Source organism: Pelobates fuscus, chromosome 5 (assembly GCF_036172605.1).
Source record: "Pelobates fuscus isolate aPelFus1 chromosome 5, aPelFus1.pri, whole genome shotgun sequence".
In the NCBI taxonomy this organism is placed as follows: Eukaryota; Metazoa; Chordata; class Amphibia; order Anura; family Pelobatidae; genus Pelobates; species Pelobates fuscus.
Window position 1 is genome coordinate 133,250,725 of NC_086321.1, and position 16,785 is coordinate 133,267,509.

At 39.6% G+C, this 16,785-nt stretch overlaps 1 protein-coding gene across 1 annotated transcript in view; it reads right to left on the bottom strand.

Annotated features, from left to right (window-relative positions):
* The window catches only part of DHX37 (DEAH-box helicase 37), a 37,987-nt gene extending 27,631 nt beyond the window's left edge, over nucleotides 1-10,356 (bottom strand). The window contains exons 1-7 of the mRNA XM_063454330.1: nucleotides 10,290-10,356; nucleotides 9,881-9,996; nucleotides 8,483-8,649; nucleotides 6,447-6,559; nucleotides 4,488-4,830; nucleotides 732-880; nucleotides 68-160 (exon numbers count right to left, since the gene is read on the bottom strand). Of these exons, the coding sequence (XP_063310400.1) occupies nucleotides 68-160; nucleotides 732-880; nucleotides 4,488-4,830; nucleotides 6,447-6,559; nucleotides 8,483-8,649; nucleotides 9,881-9,986 (971 nt within the window). The 5' untranslated portion in view covers nucleotides 9,987-9,996; nucleotides 10,290-10,356. The remainder of the gene's footprint in view (nucleotides 1-67; nucleotides 161-731; nucleotides 881-4,487; nucleotides 4,831-6,446; nucleotides 6,560-8,482; nucleotides 8,650-9,880; nucleotides 9,997-10,289) is intronic.
* Between the last annotated feature and the right edge of the window lie 6,429 nt (nucleotides 10,357-16,785).

Sequence of the window (16,785 nt, forward strand, 5' to 3'; positions counted from 1 at the left end):
AGTCACTTTCTATTGATCATTACAAAGGTTATTAGTTTGCAACAGAGATTATAGGGTGAATATCTACCTGTGAGACAGATTCATTTCAAGTGCCACTCTCTGTGACATAGCAACTGCAGCCACACGACGTGGTTCAGTGATACCAATAAGGTCATTGTCACTAAGAACAAAACGAAAAAAAATTATATTTATTTAAAATATAGAAGATTACATCAATCATCACATCAACCAGGAGTGATAAGTAGTTTAGTTCATGGTTAGTCACAGATTGGTTGACTGCATTATTATGAAAACAACCAATTCCAAAAGCCCATTTTTCTAATGCAATTGTGTGGAGTTGTGTTCTCTGGATTGAAACACACAGTTTTCTAATAGTTACTCATCTTTCATTCAAATTGGCAACTTAATTCTGCTGACAAATGATAAACTTCAATTTTAAAAATAGTATTAAACAAGTGAGAGGGGCTAATAACATGTTGTGTATTAATCTTGTTTTACCATTTCTAGTTATATTGTACCCTACTGTAACGATACTTGAAAACGTGAGAAATCTCTATGTATCCTTCCTGGTAAAATATATTCTAAATAAAGAAGTCATTTTACAAACATAATTTCACAGAAACATTTGTGCAAACTATAGATTTAAGGAGCTGAAGAGGTTAGAGCAATCGTATACGGTGTTTCAGTGATACATAAAAGCTGTTATTTATTACAGTACCTCCCTGACCTACCTTCCATAGCCAGCCTCATACAGAAACTGTGGAACCTGAGTAGTTTTCCCACTGCCAGTCTCTCCACATAAAACCACAACTGGGTTCTCTTTAATGGCTTCCATGATCACCTGCTCTTCAGCCAGGATTGGCAGTTTTAATCTGGCCTCCTAGAGGTCAATAAATAAATTTAAAAAAAATCTTAATTGGTCAATACATGAAAGATTTAAGCAAAATCTCAATTGGGTAGTGATTTTGCAATACTCCTTAAAGTTCAGTCAAGGCAGCAGTTTGAAATTAAAGTAACTAGCTCCCATTTGTAGAACAATTGAGGGGATGGGACTCAACACATTTTTTTTATTTCAGTTTATACAAATAGATGTAATTTGTGCCTATTAAGCATCTCTACAAGAAAAGAAAAACAAAAAACACAAGTTGGGGGGCGGGGCCTGACCGCCATGCTGACTGGTCGCATGGCCTGAGGCTCCAACTAATTTTACCTCCAACTGATAAAAAGCATGGGCATGCCGCCGAAAACTGGGAGGAATAGCCCACATAAGCGTGCAGGAGAGGGCTGGCACCACAGCAGACTCCGAGATCGGGAGTTTCGGGGCCCCAGAGGTATGAGACTTCGGAGCCTGCGGCCTACCTGCGGAAGACGCGGGGCAGACGGCCGCTGCCCTACTCAAAAGCCTGGTCGCCATGCCACAACCCTGCAGCGCGACTCACAGGCCCCAGTCCCCCCCTTGGGCCGGGGTCATCCTGGCCCCCACTGGAGGGAGCTCAGGCGGCACGATAGGATGCCTGAGCGCGTGTACAAGGCCTGCAACATGGTGACCTAAAGGCACACGCCGGCGTGCAACAAGAGTACCCGAGTCCTGTCTCCTCACTACAAGGGAACACAGCAGCAGAGCCTTGCCACAAACCACGGAAAACTCCCAGCCTACCTGACTCGCATACCCAGGATCTGGACATGGTCTCCGCAACAGCCTTCCTGGGCCTTGAGCCCTCTGAGGACGCTCCTCGAACCGCAGCCCCAGGCACACACCATCAGCCAGGCATCCCGTTACCGGCCAGAACTGGAACCGGAACCGAAGGCACGAGCGGTCGCTCAAGCAGAGCCTGGGGCTGGCGGAGTGGAGCATATCAGACCAGCCCTCTAATCAAGCCTCCGTTCACAGCAACATCAGGCTGGAGAAGGGTGAGCCACGAGACACAGCAAGCCTACTGCATAAGCAGCTCAGCAACACGATGCAGAAGACAGCATGATCCCTCTGGTGAGAACTCAGAGGAGCCTAACACTTAGCATTTCTGATTGCAGCCTTTTACTCAATCTGACTCATGAACGATTCCGCACAGAATCAACAGCAACACCCCACCTGTAACTGCCGACACATACCTACACAAGCAAGCATTCATCACTCCAGCTAAGGACTGTCAACCCCCTGCTCTCTCTTGGTCAGCTACATGTCAGCCAGACATACAGTATACATTTTGCATAGAGAAGTGCAGGGGTGAGGGGACTATCACTTACAAGCAGTGTAATGGTACGGAGCGGTAACTCGGCGGACAATTGATCCTGACTGTTTAGCACAAATAATACCATCTATGCAGCATAAGCCTCCTGTCTTTACCTTCTATGACCTGCTATCACTCCTCATAAATAACACTGTCTTTCTTCCATCTAGGTCTAGATTTTCGACAGCGCTATACATTGCTTATCAGATCAATGCTAAGTAGGAATTCCATGTGTTATCTTTATTTTATTTTTTTCCACACTAAGTTTAGGCTTATCTGTCAGACCTCAGCGGCAATATCTCTCTGAATGCCATCTGCATAGTGTACCTACTGTTAACTAACTGTAGCTTCACTTAGCTTGTAATCTACCGTGCTTAACAAAACAAAAATGTGCAGAATACTCGAATGCCTTGTAACTTGGAAATGTCTAATTAACTGCCTGATTAGTGCTGTTGGGGCATTGAAAGATGCTATGTAAAACATGTGCACAATAGATAGATCAAATATAGTTCAAAAAATGTGTGACTACTCTCTAACAGTTTCAGATCTAATATTTTGCAATGTCCTAGCCGTTAAGCGACTATTACCTGCTCCTCCTAGTGTTAACACAAATAGATCGACCATGTTTCGGAGCCATATACTAACAGACCCACACTTTGCATATCACTTCGGTATTATAAGATCTATAAAAATGTGCAGAAATATTACTTGCCATGTTTGAAAATGTTTGATTTTGCGTGTAACTGCTGATGTGGCAACACACGCGAGTTGTTAAAACATGCACAACAAAAATAAAGAATTAAAAAAAAAAAAAAAAAAACATGTGCACACAAAAATAAAGAATTATATAAAAAAACACAAATTATTAAGTCACAGATCCATGAAAAAGGCAAACTTTTTTTCATCCGACAAATAAGAAACTGTTACTTCAATTTCAAGCTGTTTTTGCAAGAGGAGGACCTGCCGTGGACCATCAACATGATCCCAATAAACTCCTGTTTATCTATATTTCATTATATGGAAAGGAGAAGTCCTTCGATTATTTTATTTTCAATAAAACAAATGCCAAAGAGATACACCATTTTATATTATAAATCAGAATGTGAGCCTTACAGTTTTAGCAACTCCACACCTCAGCAAATAAAGAAAGCACTCAAAAATAAGCAGATAGGCAATATTCCTAAAGCCGAGAAGATGTTGTACCCTGATGTACCCTGATGTATTGCTAAACCAAATTGCAGGTAATGAAGCATTTTGGATGTTGAGAAACTAGTAAAATGTTGAGACAGAAACTAGTGTTTATGCATACTGCCATCTATTGGTTAACACTGGCTAAAACTGCATTGTTTTGCAGTCCCTCAAGAAAATATCATAGCAATTTCCTATTTTAAAATGTATTTGCAAATAGATATAACAACTGATTGCCTATATCAGTTCTTCCCTCCATAACTCCCAAAGCCAAGAATAGAATTACATATGCCTACTTGTGGTCCTTTTAAATTTTCCTTTTGCCCTGACATTGATTGTATTTCTCATGCTAGCTTGTTGTCATGGTCATCTCCTGTATTTCCATTCTTTTCAGATGTTAAAATGGACCTCTGTATAAAAACTAGTTTTTTTTTACCAAGTTCTAAATGAGCAATGTGCTCCAGTTCAAAGGTATACATAAAAAGTACTACTTTGTTTCAATCAGTTAGTTAGCGCTTTAACTACAATGTTCCAAATTGTCATTGTCGGTTTCTAAAGCGAATTTAGGAGAACATGTTTAGATCACTTCTCAGAAGCTAGATATTCCATAGAGCAGGTTACGTATAGATACAAACCCAGGTAGTGTCACAGCTGTCAACAGGTTTAAAGGAAGAAAAGAGGAGGACAAGTATGCAGTCCAGAATTAACCATAAACACGGCTTGCTGTTAAAAGGGTACTACAACTGCCATGACCACTTCTGCTTTTAGAAGTTGTCATGGTGGTAGGAATCTGTATGTGCAGGATACATGTCCTTTTTTTTGCTCCTCTGATTCACATTTGAAAAGTATACACCAATGACTGTGTTGTATTCGCATCTTCATCTGTTTCTAATTTTGAAGTAAAATAACTGAGGGAGATTTGATTGATTACTGATTTAAGATCAAACACACATTGTTCGAGAATTAAAGATAATTCTCTGTCCGCATGGGAATCTCGCCTCAAAATGTGGCCATTATTTGAAGACTACAACTAGATCATATATGCAATTCAATCAGAGAATGAAAACAAACCTGAATTTCAGAAGTTCTGTCTACAGGGATGAATATTGCTGGAGTTGAGGAAGGTGGTTCAGAAGGCTTTGGCATGCTCAAACTTTTAGTTTCCATTTGCTTAGGCTCTGTATTAATGTTCTTCAAAGTACTTGAGGTATTAGGCTTTTCTGTAGTACTACCCTCTTCAACATCATTTCCATCCTCAGAGTCATTGTCCTCTTCTTCACCAGAGCTGACAGACGACTCTGAAGTCTCCAATTCTTGTTCATCATCTTCTGCCTCTGATGTCAGTCTAGATCTTTTGTTGACACCACTAATGCTGCTGATCCGACCACATCCAGGGCTACTGTCATCAAGAGTCCTAAATCAAAAAGAACTACCTTCAGAAAAACCTACAACTCATACACTCCATAGAAAATACAAAAAATATTTGAAATCAAGTGCAAACTGCAATTACCTATTTAGGAGGGAAAAAATGGTGCTGGTGACACCTCCAAAATATAATTCCTAAAATACTACTAAATGAAAACAAATGACGGTGCAATTTCAGAAGTTCCCAACATACAAGAGCCAAAAATTTAGTTCAGTATATACATGCAAATAAGCTGCTGTGGACAGTCTAACAGGTTCATAGTAATTGGAATACAGAATAATTTAACAGTAAATATTAGCAAGTCAAGAAAAATATTGAATACAAATATTTATCTATAGCAAAAGCGGTTATTTCTTTACACCCATATCATTATATTATTAAAAAAAAGTCTAAATAATAATAATTAATAACAGTACTTTCGGGCAGGAGTGGTCAAATAAAAAGTCAGCATAATATATGCATATTGGTAAATAGATTGCAGTAAACAATCACCAGTGAATAAACAATTATACATGGAAGCATTTGCAATATTCATGTTTCAAGTGTACCCGAGATGACCAATTCACTTTAACATAAATCCCTTCCAAAAGACTAATATATAGTTTACCATGGAGATAAATTATATGATCAATTAAAAATTTTGATATATCATAACCACTTCATATCTTTGAAATTATCATAATAACTTGAGTGAAAAGAAGAAGGCCAAAAAACCAAACTGCCTAGATAGTAAAACCATTTCAGTGATCTCCGGTATCCAGGTTGGAACCATGCCCATGCCCAGTCCAGTGCCACTATGTCTCCAGCTTTGTGAGTCTTACACTGCTAAAACAACCACCCGCACTCCGTTTTGCTTTGCCCTGCTTGGGAATGCTTATTTATTTCCAGCATTCTGACATCTCAATGGAGTGTTGTCAGTCATATAATCCCTATACTCCTCTAGGAAACCCAAAATGCACTGGCTAAGGAATAATCACAGCAACCACATGGCATGCTCTGTAGTTACCATGCTGGAAAGCATGAGGATCACCTGAAAGATCTCAATCCTGCTCTCCTAGCAAGTCAATTCCTTAACATAGAGTCTACTGAACATAGGACTGAAAGGTTGAGTAAAATCCATTTTAAAAGGAAGTTTTATTTTCCACATCCACACATTTGTTAAAAATTCTGTTTAGCACAATGTATAGATGGGATTTTGTGCGCGTATAAATGAGCATAAGTTATGTGCACCATGACAAGAACGCTTTAAAGTGTCGTCTTTTTTAATGTTATAAAAGTGCCGATTTGAATAAACATCTGCTCTTTTATAAAGGAACCTTATTACACATTGCATCAATTATACAGCGGGTCCTGTTACTTTCAGGTAGTTTTAGCTCTGTGGAGTTAAATTCAAGAGGAAGGCAATTGCCCATACTTCTGTATTGGACAGCCCCATAATGTCTGTTATGAAAATAAAAAGAAGACTGTGGCAACTTGCAGTAGCTGCAGATAACAGATCTGCAGCTATTGCAAGTCAAGATTTATCCTGGAGAGTTCATTCAAAAACTAAAATAGAAAGGAAAATAAAAAAGAAAGGTAGAAAATGTCTCGCTAGTAAAACTCACCGTTTAGTACTGTACAAGCGATCTCCTGTTCCCAGCTTGGATGTTGTATACAACAAACTCAGCTCCTTCTCTGAAACCTGGACCTCACTTAGTTTACTGAGAATGTCAGCTCGCTAATAAAGAAAATAAATACTTGTCAGCACAGCAAATCCAACTTATTTCATAATATGATATACACCATATGGCTTGCACTAGAGGTTCTTAAACCCTGTATTAGGACCCAAACTCTCAGGGAAATGTTCAGTGGTCCCAACTGGATTAAACAGGTACATTATATAACTACAGACAACTGACACCAGCAAATGATTTACTGTTACAGAACTAGCTTTATCTGTGCAATGGAGACCCACTCAACTTGAGTTTCAGCAGATTACATATCTCCCTGACTCACAAACTCTTAATATAATGGTGCATGTGAGTAGGGACCTTTCAAAAACCTTCCACTAATACATTAATAGAGTTATTCACTAAAAAGAAAAATCAAAGTAGCCAAACTGGTACAACATTTTCTAAGTCACCTATGATTTAAGTTCTGTTTCTCTGATATCCAATTGAAATGCTCACAGCTTAATGAAGTGGTCTGGGTGCCTGGTCCAGCTAGGTTTAACCCTTTTTTTATATAAACATAGCAGTTTCAGAGAAACTGCTATGTTTATATTGGGGTTAAGCCAGCCTCTAGTGGCTGTCTCATTGACAGCCGCTAGAGGGCTTGCGTGCTTCTCACTGTGAAAATCACAGTGAGAAGACGCCAGCGTCCATAGGAAAGCATTGTAAATGCTTTCCTATGAGACCGGCTGAATGCGCGCGCGGCTCCTGCTGCGCATGCGCATTCAGCCGAGGAGGCGGAGAGGAGGAGGAGAGCTCCCCGCCCGGCACTGGAGAAAGAGGTAAGTTTAACCCCTTCCACTCCATCCAGCCTGGCGGGAGGGGGACCCTGAGGGTGGGGGCACCCTCAGGGCACTATAGTGTCAGGAAAACGAGTATGTTTTCCTGGCACTATAGTGGTCCTTTAAATAACCTTGTAAAGGTGATTTTGAAAATAAAATAAATTAATTGTGCCAACTATAAATATTCCCATGAGCCTTTGTTTTCCAGCAGGAGCCTCTCTGCTTTTTCACATTGTCTCTCGCCTCTCATATTGTTACATACACCAACAATCCAATAGCACAGAGTGCTGAATAAATAGCATGGGGTACAAATAACGCAATTTTCTGCACATGCATTAAGAAATGGAAGGGGGGCTTTGTTGGGTCTCATTTGAATCTCTATCACTGGGTAGGAGGAGGGTACAGTGTTGAGGTACAAGTAAAAGGTGTAATATCTTCTCAACACTTGTTTAAAAAAATAAAAAACCAAGACCATCCTATAGCGCAAATACCTGTGCTGTTCTGGATAGGTTTCAGATCTATAAGACACATTTCTTACATTTCTTTCCTTTTTTGCATTCACCAAACTTGTTATTTGCGTTATATTTTTTGCTAATTTTGTCCATGCACTTGGGCAATTTGTTTTTTAGTTGCTGGATATTAAGCAACATCATAAAGTTTTATCTAATTTGATACAAATTGGTGGTTTTGAACATGTACGTAATCTGAAGAAAATTTACACAGGAGGAGAGTTGCAATCAATATTTTTTTGTTTAAACATTTACCCTCTACACCCAGAGAGAGAAGTTATATCCACTTCCCTTCTGTTATCGGGTACCCAGTTTTCTAACTATTATAGGAATTCCTACAACACACAACTACCGGTATTTATTTTACTTTCTGGTTAATTTTGTATTGGTCTCTTTTTCTTCTCTCCCAACTATTTTTTTGGCAATATTTTAGTTATAAAATACAGTTTATTTCAGCAAAAAAAAAAAAAAAAAAAAAAAGCAAATATATAATTTCCAAACTGAACCACTTCCATAGCTGTACATTCATCTGCATTATGTATCTTTAGTGATTAGACACTCATGAGATGTTTTCAATATACAACACTTTAAAATAAAAGCACACACCATAATGAAATTGACAACATTAGATTTTACAAACCTTTGTTTTCTTTTCTTTTTGCTCCACAATTTTCTGTAGTATTTTCTTCTGTTTTCGACTAAGCGGCTTCTTTACATGACCACTGTCACCAACTTTTTTCCGTTTGGCCTTTTTTGCTGGTAAAACTAAAGCATTGCTTTCATCCACTCCTTTTAGTTGTTTAACTCCTGCAATAAAATGATGGTGTGTGATTAGCATCTATTTTCTTGTACTGAATTAACGGACACAATTCTTAATCAAAGAGGCCAAACTTTCAAGTCCAATGTGAATAACCTTGTTAAAAGCTACTTGCCACTACAATGCGACAGCTGGAAATGGCGAAGGCAGCCGAATGTGACCTAATTTAAAAGTTAATTACAGTGAACTTGGGCAACCAATACATTATTAACTTTGTCACAAACACAGAACACACTATTTAGTGGGCCTACAAATCTACTGTTGAAGTGGAAAGAGAAACTTACTGGTGATATTCCTCCTTTATAAATATATGAGCAGATATTTAAAGCATTTGTAGTATGCTGCAGTACTGAGTTAGGTTAGAGTTGGTGACTTATAATATACTTCTAAAATCTGAACAGACCTTTAACCCCTTAAGGACCAATCTTCTGGAATAAAAGGGAATCATGACATGTCACACAGGTCATGTGTCCTTAAGGGGTTAAGCTGCCAGTGACTGCTTTATTGTTTTAGGTAATTTTTGATGGCCATAGACATTATCTGGACAGGCAATGGTGATACCACGTTACACTTGCCAAGTTTGAATTATTGTATCTGTAGATGTGTTTTACATGGCTAGTGAAAATTAGCATCATATAAAACACATCTACAGATACAAACGTGCATAGTCACGTTATTGAAGTAACAAACTGTGGGCTGTGCAGTCACTATAATTCCTTGATGGATTAAACACAAAAATGAGTTGTTGAGTACTAGAGTTGTCAGCCTTATTACCATACTACTCAAAAGTAAAAAAAAAAAAAAAAAAAAAAAAAAATTATATAATTATATATATATATATATATATACACACACACACACACACACACACACACACACACACACACACAGTTAGCCACTGTAGAAGCAGGAATAGCATCAATGGGCACTGTAGATCTATCAAAGGTGCCCAAAAGGGAGACCCTCAGATGTTGTACAACTACAACCCCCATGGTGCTTTGCATGCCTTTGCAATGGCAAAGCATCCGGGAAGCTGTAGTTTTAAAACATCTGGGATCTAACTTTTGGGCACCCCTGATCTACATTTGGCCAATGTACCTTTTGGACAGTGCGCTTTGAAACCATTAAGCATAGTATAACCACATATTCACCCCAGCAAAAAAAAAACAACAACAATAATTTATCTCATTTAGACCTGAATGTTTTCATGGTAAAACGTACCTTCAATAGTAACTTCCACATTTTGCTTGGTTTCCTCTGAAATGACTTCTGTGGTCTGAGTCTGCTGTCTTGCTTTCCAGTTATATCGTTTTTTTAATTTGCCCATTTCCAGTTATCTGCAAAAAAAACTTGATTGCTATCAATAAGAACCATAAAAACACACTGGCAGCTGTCAAACCATTCACTCAAATCTTGTATTAACGTGAACATCATAGATGTGTATAAAAATAAATATATATACATATTGGTAAATTCGCATTTCAGTCACTTTATGGAGTTTTGGCTGATCTATATCGAAGTATGCCGTGTTTAACTACTGTGTTTAGGAATTGAGTGCCTTGGAGTTTCCAACAACAAATAATAGTCTACTAAATAAGATGTTAAATATGTTGGAAAGTGCCATACTGACCCAGCAGCCTTTACTTATATTAAACTATCCTTCCCAGCATGGAGCACACAGGCACACACGCTGCCCTTGAACCGGAAATGAAATGGTGGAAGTGACGTCATTACTGAAACAGACTCATGGACTCCATGCTAGTGGAGACTGTTATAGCAATTCACATGTACATGGTCTCCGCTAAAATGGCCGATACCGTAGCCTGCGAGTTGAGGACTGGATAATCATATCAACTGGAATGTGTTTGACAGTGACAGAGCTAGTTCTCCATCTACCTAAATAGGACAGTCAAACTCTTACATGACTCTGTCTCAAAAGTTGAAATGTATACAGTGTAAACCCTGTTGCAACACATACATTTTGTAGGAACCAATAAATATGGACTTAAATGGGGGCAATATAAGCATAGAAAGCTCTTCATTAAAATAAAAGTGATTTTGGGACATAGCTGCTGCACATGCACCCTTTCAAATGAACACGGTGCTATTTATCAGAATTCAAATGGCACTTTTTACCACTTTGTAGGTTCTGCCTGCTCGTAGTTGTCAGACAGAGCCACATAGTCTTCCAAAACAGATTCAATTATTGATCTATTTTACACACAGCTTCAACATGCAGGGCTGAGTACATTTTATTTAATGCTTTTTTGTGGATAAGCATTAGATTAATGGGTCACAGCGATTGCTGCACATGCGCCATACATACACAATGCTTTTCTATGAGAAGCATTTTGACAAAATCCATCAATCTTGACGAGGTCATTAAGGTCATTAAATTGCACCTAAGAGTTTGTTTTGATGCTGGATTACAGGTAAATTGTATGACCTTTTAACCCCTTAAGGACCAAACTTCTGGAATAAAAGGGAATCATGACATGTCACACATGTCATGTGTCCTTAAGGGGTTAAAGGATATATATATATATATATATATATATATATATATATATATATTCTTTTTTTTTTTTAAAGGCGGCACAGTTATCTAAGTAGTATATATATATATATATATATATATATATATATATTCTTTTTTTTTTTAAAGGCGGCACAGTTATCTAAGTAGTATATATATATATATATATATATATATATATATATATATATATATATATATATATATATATATATATTTAGCATTGTGACATGCTAAAAGAACTAAACTGGCTGTTGCTGGAATCCAGACGCACCCTTCATCTTTCCAGCCTTGAGTTTAAGAGATTTTCTAGGAAACTCCTACCCTACCTGAACAAAATGCTCTCCTCAGCTGTTCCCACCTCCTATAACCTGTGATCCAGTACCAGAACTTTATTTAGTCTACCTCAATACAAAAAGAAAGCAGCCCGATCCTCCTTCTCCTACAGAGCGCCGCAATTGTGGAACGACCTCCCACACACTTTAAAAATCTTCCCCAAGCCTAAAGTCCTTTAAGAGATCCCTCTCTACCTACCTCAAAACAGAATGCACATGTCATGATTGATTATATATTTCCTACCTGTTCTATGTTAAATTTTGTATATATTGTGTATTAATATTGTTTTTGTATTTTATTGTATCAATGCAACATTTTGTGGACCCAGGACATACTTGAAAACAAGAGAAATCTCAATGTATCTTTCCTGGTAAAATATTTTATAAATACATATTTATAGTGTAGATTGGATTAGTCGTATTAGTCCAGTAGATAAGATGCCAAAATACCAGAGTATTGCAATATGCAATGATACCTTTTTTATCGGACTAACATAATATTTCTAAGACATGCTTTTGAGAGTTTTTCTCTCTTTCTCAGGTCAAAGTCTAATAAAAAACGTATCATTGCATACTGCAATACTCTGTGTGTGTGTGTGTGTGTATATATATATATATATATATATATATATATATATATATATATATATATATATATATATATATACACTGATAGCTGTACAAGAAAGCTATAATGTTTATGGTGCCTATAGTGTTAATTTAAGAGTGGAGAGGTACTTTATTGGGATGAGAATTTGATGGGCACAGTGACAACTACTTCCCATCCAGTACCTTCTGCCCATTAGTGGTCAAGTCCTGAGCTAGACTAAGACGAACGACAGAGCTAGTTTCCATCCAGATAAGCAACCTTTCACCCACCTAGAGGTCCTGTGTAGCATTGGTTACAATTTAAGCCCTTGTGCTCATCCAATTAAATGGCCTTTTGCCTCCTAGTGGTTCCTGCATAAGGATAGGAGTTAGATGGCACATGACAAATCAAGTTTCTATTCAGCTAAATAACCTTCTACCACCTAGTGGTCAGGTCATGCATAATAAAGTGTATATGTAGGTGATGGAAGTGCACTCAATCCTTTGTCATGGAATTCAGGGTGCTCCAATGGATAAGTCCCAGTACCAAATATAAAATTGAATATAGAAAGTAATCCAGGCACTCCAGCGAATTCCAAAGTAGAGGCAATTTTTATTGGAACAAGAAAGCTTGACAAAGGCCCTTAAGGGTCGAAATGTTGCTTTTTGGTTTCTTGTTCCAATAAAAATTGCCTCTACTTTGGAATTCACTGGCGTGCCTGGATTACTTTCTATATTCAAATGCATAATAAAGTGAACCAGACTGCTCAAAGTGACCATGGAAGTTCTCATCCAAATTGACCTTCCTGGACCAAGCTGAGTAGCCCTCTTCAACCAGTGTGCATGCAGGTTCCCAAAAGATAGGTAAGATTTCTAGCGTAACCAAAGTTTACATGATACCGGCTCACAATGGAAGAGCTCGTTCCCATCCAGCTAATGGGCTTTTACGCCGGGTGCCAGGCATTACATTGGGATGGTCACTGATCACAATAATAGGGCTAGTTGCCATCTAACTAACAGACCTTTTGCCCTCTAGTGGTCAGGTCCATAGAGATAGGAAACAGACTGCTCTGAATGACATGACTATTTATCATCCAACTAAAAGACCTCTCCACTACCATTAATTCAGGTCTTTTATCAGCCTTGGAATTTACCATTCACAGTGACCAAGCTGGTTTCCATACTGCTAATAGACCTTTTCTACTTACAGTTAATAAATATCCTCTATTAGTCCATAAGTGAATGTTTGTGGACATGCAAAGGGTTCATTATCCGTATGATTAGCTCTGTTTCTATTTTGTTACCATCCCTATACAAAATGTGACCATTAGGAAAGCAAAGAATCACTTTTCGGCATTATTCTTCTTCTTATTATTATTTTATTATTTATATAGCGCCAACAAATTCTGTAGCGCTGAACAATGGGTGGACTAATAGACACATAATTGAGATCAGACCACTGGACGTACAGGAACAGAGGGGGTTGAGGGCCCTGCTCGATGAGCTTACATGCTAGAGGAAGTGGGGTATAGTGACACAAAGGGTTAAAGTAGGAGAATTAAATAGTTTGTTAGAGAAGGGTTTATTGAGTGCTTGGTAGGTCATTTTGGACAGTTGCAGGAAAGGAGTCATGGGGTGGGGGATGAGAAACCTGCTGACAGTTTAATTGATATGCTTTAATGTAGAAGTGAGTTTTCAAAGATTTTTTTGAAGGAGTGGAGGCTGGGTTAAAGTCTGATTGAGGAAGGAAGGGAGTTCCACAGAATAGGTGCAGCCCTGGAGAAGTCTTGAAGGCGAGCATCAGAGGTGGGGATCCAGGCAGAGGATAGGCCTAGGTCTTGGGCTGAGCGCAGGGGTCTCGACGGGACATACTTGTGTATGAGGGAGGATAGGTATGTTGAAGCAGCATTATGTAGGGATTTGTAAGCAAGCGCCAGAATTTTAAATTGGGCCCTATATCTAACTGGAAGCCAATGCAGGAACTGACAGAGCGTGGAGGCGTGGGAGGTGCGACCAAACAGGAAAATAAGCCTCGCAACCACATTCATTATAGATTGCAGCGGTGCAAGCTGGGAACATGTAAGACCAGTGAGAAGGGGATTGCAGTAGTCGAGGCGAGAGAAAACTACAGCATGAACCAGTATCTTAGCCGCGTCCGGCGGATACGCGCTATGTTCTTGAGTTGGAAGCGACAGGATTTGACTATCGATTGGACATGGGGAGTAAAAGAGAGGTCAGAATCAAAAAGAACCCCTAGGCAGCGAGCCTGCGAGGTAGAGGTGATAGTAGCGCCGTTGACTTGGATGGAGACAGACACAGGAGTAGCAGCACTTGAGGGAGGAAAAACTAGAAGTTCTTTTTTGGACAGGTTGAGTTTAAGGAAGTGAGCAGCCATCCAGTTGGAAATAGCAGAGAGGCAGTCAGAAACACAAGTCAAGGTGGGCGGAGAGAGATCAGGGGAGGACGGTGTCAGGGACCAGGAACCAGACAGAGACGGAACTAGATGCAAACACACCTTTATTGATAAATAACAAATAAATAAATAACAAAAGCAAAGTCCAGGAATCAAGCAGGGGTCAGTCACCAGAGCGGGTAGTCAGACAAGCCAGGGATCAGGAGCACGGAGAGCAGCGGAGTCAGGAACAAGGCCTGAGTCAGGAACCAGGATCAAACAGGAAACACAGGAACAAGGAGACTTCTGGGAAACAGGAAACCACGCAAGGGCAAGGAGGTTCTGGGCTTAGCTGCTTAAATAGGCAGAACTGATTAGCAGCAGGGTTGATTACTACTCACAGGTGAGTAACCGTGGCAACAAGCAGAAGGAGCTCATAGTAATTGCAGCTGAAAACTCAATCACTGAAACAGAAAAGGGTTGCTGTTTAAAACCGCAAAGAAACCCTGACAGACGGGTAGATTTGCGTGTCATCTGCATATAAATGATATTGGAAGCCAAAGGAGCTGATGAGTTTACCAAGGGAGGCAGTATAGATAGAGAACAGTAGGGGGCCGAGGACAGAACCTTGGGGGACGCCGACAGAGAGGGGTTGGGGAGAAGAGGCAGGACCAGAGAAAGAAACACTGAAAGAGCGCTAGGAGAGGTAGGAGGAGCACCAGGAGAGAGCAGTATCCTGTAGACCAAAGTTACGAAGAATGTGAAGAAGCTGTTGATGATCAACAGTGTCAAAGGCAGCAGAAAGATCAAGGAGGATTAGGATAGAGTATTGGCTGCTAGATTTAGCAGCAATTAAATCGTTGGATACTTTGGTCACAGCAGTTTCGACGGAGTGACCAGCGCGGAATCCAGACTGAAGGGGGTCAAGCAGAGAGTTGGATTTGAGAAAGTTCGTCAATCTGGCGTACACAAATCTCTCGAGGATAAAACTAACTCATCCTTATATTATGAACATTGCAGTTCAAAACAATTTGTGGGACCTGCCTTACATGAAGGTTAAAAAAAAAAAATCCATTGGCAGAATCTCAAGCAGCTCATCCCTACTGTGCTTCTTCCACTAATCAGGTAGTATTATCCTGAGCAACAATAAGTGGCTTTGAATGGCTGAGAGTGTTGTTTGACAACTTTCCACCTATCACAGCCTATTCCGCCTATAAGGTTTTTTTTGTATTGCTGTGCAAGGCATGGAAAGTCCTGCCCTTGGTGACTTTAAAAAAAACCACAGTACTGGCAGCACTTTTCATACCCTGCACAACGTTTGCTAACTTATCTTTTTTTGTGGAGGAAAAACACATTATGCTGTTGTGCAAGACGTAAAAAGTGCTGCCTTGGTGACTGTGAAAAACACTATATAATCATGGCAGCACTTTTTCACATCCTAATTTTATTCTCATGTTTAATAAAAAAATGTTTTTTTCATGCTCTTTAGAGACACAGATATGGTTATGCATTTATATAGAGGCACGGCAAGCCTTTGCTTTTATTCAGTAGTATAGGCAAGCATATAGTCTTACTATGACACAGTTTAAGATGACACAGCATTCACCGACTTCCTGCAGTTCAAAGAAAAAAATAAGGGGCAATCAACTGAGTCTCTGTGAAAAAATGTCTAGCTTTGCCGCTGGGATAATGATTTACTGGTAGTCCAGTGGGTTTCAGTGACTAACTGGTGGTACAGTCAGGGTGTGTAGTGTGTGTATGGGGCAGTGTTTGTGGGGCAGTGTGTGTAGTGTGTGTATGGGGCAGTGTTTGTGGGGCAGTGTGTGTAGTGTGTGTATGGGGCAGTGTTTGTGGGGCAGTGTGTGTAGTGTGTGTATGGGGCAGTGTTTGTGGGGCAGTGTGTGTAGTGTGTGTATGGGGCAGTGTTTCTGGGGCAGTGTGTGTAGTGTGTGTACGGGGCAGTGTTTCTGGGGCAGTGTGTGTAGTGTGTGTATGGGGCAGTGTTTGTGGGGCAGTGTGTGTAGTGTGTGTATGGGGCAGTGTTTCTGGGGCAGTGTGTGTAGTGTGTTTCTGGGGCAGTGTGTGTATGGGGCAATGTGTGTAGTGTGTGTATGGGGCAGTGTTTGTGGGGCAATGTGTGTAGTGTGTGTATGGGGCAGTGTTTGTGGGGCAGTGTGTGTAGTGTGTGTATGGGGCAGTGTGTATGGGGGTAAGGAGGGTAGAGAGGCTTTTTTTTATTTATTTAATTAAACTTAATATATTCATGTCCCCCCTC